This window comes from Sinocyclocheilus rhinocerous, unplaced genomic scaffold, assembly GCF_001515625.1.
Source record: "Sinocyclocheilus rhinocerous isolate Xijiao unplaced genomic scaffold, SAMN03320098_v1.1 scaffold6943, whole genome shotgun sequence".
NCBI classification, from domain to species: domain Eukaryota; kingdom Metazoa; phylum Chordata; class Actinopteri; order Cypriniformes; family Cyprinidae; genus Sinocyclocheilus; species Sinocyclocheilus rhinocerous.
This window is the reverse complement of record NW_015629596.1, coordinates 13,266-21,561: the sequence shown is the minus strand read 5'-3', so window position 1 is coordinate 21,561 and position 8,296 is coordinate 13,266. Positions and strand designations below refer to the sequence as shown.

The 8,296-nt window shown below is 38.5% G+C and overlaps 1 protein-coding gene across 2 annotated transcripts in view; it reads left to right on the top strand.

The window, feature by feature from the left end:
* LOC107739372 (probable palmitoyltransferase ZDHHC21) overlaps positions 1-5,509 on the top strand; it is a 38,331-nt gene extending 32,822 nt beyond the window's left edge. Inside the window, exon 9 of one of the 2 annotated variants that reach the window (XM_016551469.1) lies at positions 2,783-5,509. In XM_016551469.1, coding sequence (XP_016406955.1) covers positions 2,783-2,912 — 130 coding nt within the window. In that variant the 3' untranslated portion in view covers positions 2,913-5,509. The remainder of the gene's footprint in view (positions 1-2,782) is intronic. The other variant, XM_016551470.1, reaches the window with a different exon arrangement.
* The last annotated feature ends 2,787 nt before the right edge of the window (positions 5,510-8,296 follow it).

Here is an 8,296-nt window from a genome sequence, read left to right as displayed (position 1 = left end):
GCACTAAATGGAGTCTTCAAGCAGTGAGGATGATTTTGTTGCTCTCGCTTCTTAAAAAAAAAGAAAAAGAAAGGAAATATTGGGTCAATCCAATCCTGAGATAGAGAGGATGGAGAGTTCCCCCTCCTTATTAAGGAACAACGGGATTATCACGGGCGATTCAAAGTTTACTTCAGGATGTCAGTGGCTCAGTTTGATGCTTTTGCTAGCGATACTAGAGCCACATATTAAAAAGAAGACCACTGCAAGGATCTATATACAGTGCTTTGTGCTGCGAGACGAAGTGGATGAACTTGACAATCGCCATTCTGGATTTTGGCGTTCGCTTGTACGGTGGCTCTGATCTGTCAAAACACTCAGCTACGGATGCGAAAAACGGAAAAAATCGAACCCGATCCGAATTTTTTTATGACAGACGAATATTTTGGAGGCAGTGTGTAAACGTGATTGACATAACGTGAGGTCGTATTTATTTTTTTAACGTGCGAAAATTTCGGACTCAGTGTGCAATGACCTTAAAGGGGTCATATGATGCTGCTAAAAAGAATATTATTTTGTGTATTTGGTGTAATGAAATGTGTTTATGCTGTTTAAGGTTAAAAAAACACATTATTTTCCACATACTGTACATTGTTTCTCCTCTATGCCCCGCCTTTCTGAAACGCGTCGATTTTTACAAAGCTCATCGGTCTGAAAAAGAGAGGTGTGCTGTGATTGGCCAGCTATCCAAAGCGTTGTGATTGGCCGAATACCTCAAGCATGAGACGGAAATGTTACGCCCCTTGCCATATTGTGATGATGCCGTCAGGCCGGAGTATGTTTGATCAATTTAGCCTTCTCAAATCATCAGGACTTGCCTAAAATAAAATCTAGATTATACTAAAACAGTTCAAGCATATAACAATGTTTAAACGTTAAACCTGCGCTATAATAAATGTGCGCTTCTATATCCAAGTTTGTGCGGAGAGTGGAAGCTAAAGCACGCTTTGCAGGACATGGAGGCGCCAGCGAAATCACTTGCAATTTTTTTCAGTGGAAACTACTTAAAATAGCCTACGCTGTCATTTTTAATGAGAGCATCTATAGAAAGCTTTAAATTACCACTTAACGAAATAAAACAAATCGGAAAAAAAAAACTTTCATTATAATCATAATCCGTAAAGATGCACTTCTCTCTAAAGGCGCGTCTAATGAAGAGATGGCGAGTCAGGATCGTCATCTTCATCTTTGCGACACGGACACAGAAAACACTAGTTTATTAGTAAATAATTCAAACATCTCCTTACTATTTCCCCCTGACACATTTATGGTAATTAGTTTTGCTGGGGCTTTCTGGCAAGCTTTAGCCTATTGCGTGCATTTGAACGCAGAACTCTTCAGCTGCGCTGACGGCACGCATGCTGCTACTGCTGCTGCTGCTGGCAGGACACTAAGCCGCTCTTGACAGCACGGTGTAGCGTATGGACCAATTAGACACACCGTTTTTCATTAGATTTAACTAATAGTCACAGACTCCTCGCCCAATAAACATACTGCGGGCGTGCCCGGCGGGCTCCAACACATAGCTTTCAGTCTGCGCTAAAACAGGCCCGAGGCCCGGCCCGCGTCTGAACTATGACGTGAAAATCGGGCCGGGCTTTGGGCCGATTTTTAAAAAAGTCGGGCCCCGGCGTAAAAAAGTCGGGGCCCATCGGGCCCGGGCTGAAATGCAGGGCTGTAGTGTGGCAAATATGCGATTTGAAACTGGCCTACCACAACAGCACATCAAGTTTAAAAAATCATCTGAGTTCTGTAAGTACTCCTATATTGTTGGTGTAAAAAAAACTAGATGTTTTTATCCGCCATCAGTAATTTTACACATGATAAAAACGTGCACTTAATTTGCTTGGAAAATACTTGAGAATACGGCAGTCATAAAAAAAACGTACAGTAGCCCAGCCTAATAGTAATTTGTCTATAGTAAAAGTATTGCTCTCAACAGACCTGTGTGTTTTGTATCACTAGTGCAGTGTCCGTTCTCCAAGCGAGGCGCGCCGCTTCCGGCTCGCTCTGTTCTATAGTTTATTAAAAGTTTATTAATCCTGAACGTGTCATGTGTCCATATTGCACCGAAATGCACACTGCACTCCCTTGGGTCCGCAGCAACACACCCGCCACGCGTGAAGTCGATTGGATGAATGGTTCTCGACATAATAAAAATTCAGACAGACAGACAGACACACAAAGATTCCTGCCTTTATTAGAGAGAAGAATATGTTCAGCCCCCTCCCTCCGAAGCTTCGAATATTCGGTGTTGATTACTACCGAAGCTTCGAAGCTCAAAAAATGGTATTTGGACCAGCCCTAAAATGTTAACACTTATGGCTAAAACAGTGGTTTGATGTTTGTACTTGTTTTTTCTAAATTGTTTTGTATTTCAAAATTGTTGTGAATTAACTGGAAAACCTCTCTTAGACTGTTTAATAAAATGATTAATTATAAACATGCCCCACTATTGGGCACAATAGGTCAACTAGGTCAATAAACCGTCTTTCGTCTAGTGCAGTAACTTTGTACAATAGCTTTTTTAAAGCCAAGATGTTTAGGGTGTGTGTCTCTATACAGAATATATTTTGATTTTAAAAAGTGAACTGAATGCGCTTAGAAATGTTCACTGAAGTAAAATATGACAACTAGACCTCGGCTCTCCTAAAGCTCTTAGTTTCTCTGCATTGTTAATTTTTCAAATGTGATATTTTGCATCGACTTAAGATGCATACTTTAATTTATTCTATGCCCCCAGTGGACCGCGCCGGTCGTGGCAGCAAGCGATGGCTGAGGTGTTTGGCACTCGCTGGAAGATCCTGTGGTTCCTGCCGTTCAGGAGCAGACAGCCTCTAAGGCTCAACTTGACCTCCCGCTCTCGTGTGTAGCCAGACCGACAGAGACACACATCACTCCAGTGGAGAAGGTCACCCTCTGACAAAGCCTCCTCCCCACCCCTTGTCTTCAGCAAAATCCTCTCCAAAATAGCTTGGTATCTCTACAGGATGAAACTTTTTCAGGTTCTTCATTACAACTGCGAATAATCTGACACATGTCTATTCATATAGAATGAATACAATGTCAAAAACATCGTCTTTTTTCTGTTTTGACTGCACATGCTGGGTCAGGTTCATATTTACTACTGACATACGATTACAGGAGAATATTTTATTGTGAGGCTTCATTGTCTCCAGGCTAAACCTTATTTGAGAACTCGACCCAGTCCACTCCCCTAGGTCTGGATCACGTGAGCAGTTTTCATGCAAGTAGGGACACAAGTGGGCGGAGATTGTCTGGTTTTATGGCACTGAAGGTTGAGTGTGAGGTGAGACATGACCTCTGGAATGGGTAAAAGAGTGCTGAAGTACACAGACATACACAAATAGTTTATAACTTTCGTTATCATGCACATAATTACGCATACCTCACAAAGCACCGCTAATGCATCTGCAATTGATCACTTTTATTTTTTGTTTCATTATTAATGTTTTTGTGCCTTTTTAAAATCCACAAGTATTTTTTCTTTATTGCGCATTTAATTTTAAATTGTAAACGTGCTTTTTGAGGAGCTATTAAATCAGTGTTAATACTTTTATATTTGAAAAGGTTGCAATAATATTACCTTATAAGATGCTTGTGTGGCAGTAAGTGGTCAGGAGTTTGAAAATTACCAATAATAAGAGAAATCCTATAGTCGACTACGCCACCCGGAATACACCGGGACATAACAGCCCTAAGCAAAAGGGACACAGGTTCTTTGCCAAAGGCAGGGTGAGCATAAGGATAGACAGATATAAACAAAAATCACTTTATTAACATAAAATTAATAAAAACCACATACAACACTTCACAAGGTCTCAATCCATCACACGTCTTTACCAGTAACTTACAAAACAAGTACAACACAATACGATAACAAAATAAAGAGGGAGGTGGCCAGCAAAGACCCTCAGATTTCTACCCCACACTCACTACCCATGACACACACACTCGTGAAAAATAAACAGCACTCCATGTGGACACGCAGTACAAGGTACCATGGCCAACCCCTCCCACCTAAATTCAAGCACCAAACAATACAAAACATAATATAACAGACGGACCCAGATGAATTCCAGATAGAACTATAACAGAACAAAACAGTAGAGCAGAGCAGAAGTGCAGTCAGTTACTTGAGGTAAAACAACAAACAAGGTAATAAGCCTCTCTATTTAACAGGCAAAAGGGTATTTAAAAACAGGGACCAACCTGAAAACTGGCCGACAGACAGGAGGATAACCCAACTGCTAGCACTCATTCAAAGCGCCACATGTCACAAAGGGGCGGTACCAAGGGTGATGCATCCCAAGCAACCAAACACTTCCCCCTTTTATATGCACAACACAGGCACTAATTGGCTCATGAAACTTACCCAACTGACCAATCATGATAAAGTACAAACACTGATAGGTTCACCTGTTTGGGTAACGCCAGCCAATCATACTGGGTCTATACCTCACTCTGCTACACTTGGAAAAAAAGATCAAATGTTATAAATTATGTTCACTGATGTAAAGATGTAATTCAGTAAAAAGGGATGGATGAAACATGATTTATCCTGTTAATTATTTTTGCCCAGATTTTACTGAAGGTTATTTATTGTACAACACTATGACCCATAAATTTAGTTAGTTTGTAATTAAATTACCTTTATAACTTTTCTATGTGATTCAGATTAACCCCAAAATCTAGTAGCAAATCACCAATTGTAAGAAGTGCCTCTAAACATGCAGTTCTAATAAAATAACTTACTATCTGTTAGGTGCACAAATACACCACTGTGACTTTGGTTTTAGATCAGATTTACTTTACTGTACTTTCAGGTAACTGTAAATATCCACAAGAACATTCAGTAAAAATGTGTGTTGATCCACATTTATCCTGACAAACCATTCTAGATTAAACCATTATTAATTTGCACGAATAGTTAATTGTGCAATTGTGGTTTTTGTCCACTAGGCCTGAGTTAATGTAATCGAGAAAAGCCTGATAATTATTGTTTGTATGGTTTTGTCACATGAATAGGCACGTTTTTCTTCTGATGGTAGCACAGGTGGTGATCTGGTAACCCTTTCTAGCCTAATTCTAGCTCTAGTCGACATTCCATTCAAAAAGTCAGAAGTACAGAAAATGAATTTGTCAAAACAAACTTTCTGCTTTCATTTTGTCTTGCATTACACTCCACATGGAATAATGTTATAAAATGGTTGCTTGTTTTTTGACAACATTCACTTCATACGAGAGATACCTACTTGAATATTTATTTTGAATATCATGCCTTTAACTTTTGCATCTTTTCCTGGATGTTATACTTTTAATTTTAAAATTTGTTGTTCTTTATTGTGATTTTATGGTATAGGGTCTAATAATTGGTTATTAAAAACTACTGAGTTTCTTCTGTGATTATTTTTCATTTCTGAGTTTTGCAGCAGTTTTGCTCTTTTGTTTATTTTAAATACAATGCATTTTATTATTATTGTTATTGTTTGTCCATTTGTTGTTTTTTATTGCTAAACCAATTATATGAAGTATGTAACACTGGGGTAAGATGTAGTGCAGGGGCTATTGGATTGATTCCATTACTCATATGATATTTATTTAATATTTTTAACATTACAGATCAATTTTAATATCTTTATATTAGCACGATATCAGTTATTAAGAGAGCTTAATTATTAAAAAAGCAGTACTCACTGTAGCTTTATGTTGATAGAGGCAATGTTCATGTGTGTGTGTCCCCATTGTGAAGCAATAAGACCTGCTAGAATTTATCCACTATTATAGCAGATATTACAATTGTATGTGCAGGTAGTTCAATGAACATTATTTTATTTGAATCTACTCCTCATGAATATAATATAGGAAACTACTAATTGCTGTCATGTTGAGGATGACGACCCTATTCAGGTTTATGGTTGATATATATGTTATGGTGTTTCTGTCTATTTGCTTCATTTGTGGTTTCAGTCACAATGTTTATTTTGTAATGGGAGTTTTAAAGGGGTCATATGATGCTATTTTAAAGATCATTATTTTGTGTATTTGGTGTAACAGAATATGTTGACATGCTTTAATGTTCAAAAAACATTATTTTTCAAATACTGTACATTATTGTAGGTCCTCTATGCCCCGCCTCTCTCAAACATGTCGTTTTCAACAAAGCCCCCTCCTTTGACAAGCACAGTCTGCTCTGATTGGCCAGCTGAACCAGTGCATTGTGATTGGCCGAACACCGCAAGCACTCGTCGGAAATGTAACGCCCCTTACCATAATCACGAGCTTCAGCTTTCAAAGTAAATATCAAGACAGTTAATAATTTATAAAGAATATCTCTGTGGATTTGAGACTTTAGTCTTTGCAACTTTGCAGATCTTCTTTATGCACCAAGAGCTTGTAACACTCCAAAGAGAAAGGAAAACTTGAAATCGTATCATATGACTCCTTTAAGTATATCAGATATAAATTATGAAGGCGTTTAAAAAAAAAAAAGGTGTTCTTTTGCTTGATGTGCAGTTATTTTTGTTTGTGCTTTTCTCATATAAAAATATTAGATTCTAGATTGAGTGAGTGACGTGACATGTGGCCAAGTATGGTTACCCATACTAGGAATTAGTGCTCTGCATTTAACCCATCCTAAGTGCACACACACCGTGAACACACACCCGGAGCAGTGGGCAGCCATTTATGCTGCGGCGCCCGGGGAGCAGTCGGGTCTTTATTCAACTATGGGCATTTTTGTCCTTGTGATTTAGAATGTCTTTTAAAAAACTTTTCACATTCTAACTAGTTGATTTAATTCATCACTAACAATGTCCAAATTGTTGGGATAACATTGTCCAAATACATGAAGCTCAGAATTTATTTACAATATCATGAGCAATGGTCATTTCTACCAAATTGCAAATAATGTATTGTTTTATAGTATATGTTGAGTTTTTGTTATAAATTGCAGACTGCTTTGTCATAATAGTTAGCATTATTTATAATGAATAAATATGCAATTTCTTATTTCTGCATATATTTTTGAGAAGTTGTTAATTTTCACACAATAACTATTGAAATGGTTTATGATATCCTCAGTTTTCAGCATGTATTCATATAATCACATTGTTCATAATGGAATTTCATTTTTTAAAGCTGAAAGTCTTGGTCTGGGACATGGGTAAAATGTCTTAAAAATAAAAAATCACTCCATGGGACGTCAAAAAAAAGGGTTAAAGTTGCAGAAACACCCTTATTTGTGTGTGTGTGTGTGTGTGTGTGTGTAGCAGAATGATCTATGTAATTAGTTTAATCATCAAACTTTTTTCAGTGTTGTGCTCACTCTGGATGAACGGGACATTGCAGGTGTGAGATCTGGAATAGTGATAGTGTTACCCTAGTGCCCCATCTCAGAGGTGCAAAGGTCCACCCTTTATTTCTTTCCTTTAAATAAAGAGTTTCTCCTCAATGTGAAATCCTTGATGAGGAATTTTGGCTATCAATCACCTGTGTGAATTATTTTCATACGCTTAAATGAATAAAGCTTGTCTCATCCTTCCCCACACAACCTCTCCAACAGTCGATTAAATGCTTTTCAATTTCTCCTTGTAGTGAACCACTGACCTTTCATTAAACAATTAATGTGCGTGTACGTTTCAGCATTTCCGCTTACCAGTTTGGACAGAAGCTTTGTAACGCTGGATTTATTCTGTTGAAACACCATGGTTTCTTGTTTGGGCTTTAAGTCAAAAGGTTTTCTTGATACAGTTAAACAATTAGCTCTTTGAATTAGGCCTGAGAATGCGATTATGGCAACTGCCATTTGAACACCTTGGTCTACTTTATCTAATAATTGACATGATTTGAGTTGTCACCTAGTTCCACACTTGATCTAAAGCTGTTTATAGCAAAGCCAAACCTTAAGCCTCCAAGAAAACGTCTCAGGTTACGTATGTAACCATGGTTCCCTGAGTAGGGAACGAGACACTGCGTTCTCTAGGGGTCGCTATGGGGAACGCCTCGACATGACCCGTGTCTGAAGCATTCATTCAAAAAACGCCAACAACATGTTGGCCGGCGACAGCCTATGATATCACTACCGTTGCAACTATAGTATAAATAGGCGCCGGGAGAACACGTCATCCGCTTCTTCGTCTGAAGCTTGTGTCCGAAGCATGGCAGGAAACCTAGAGGACGCAGTGTCTCGTTCCCTACTCAGGGAACCATGGTTACATACGTAACCTGAGACGTT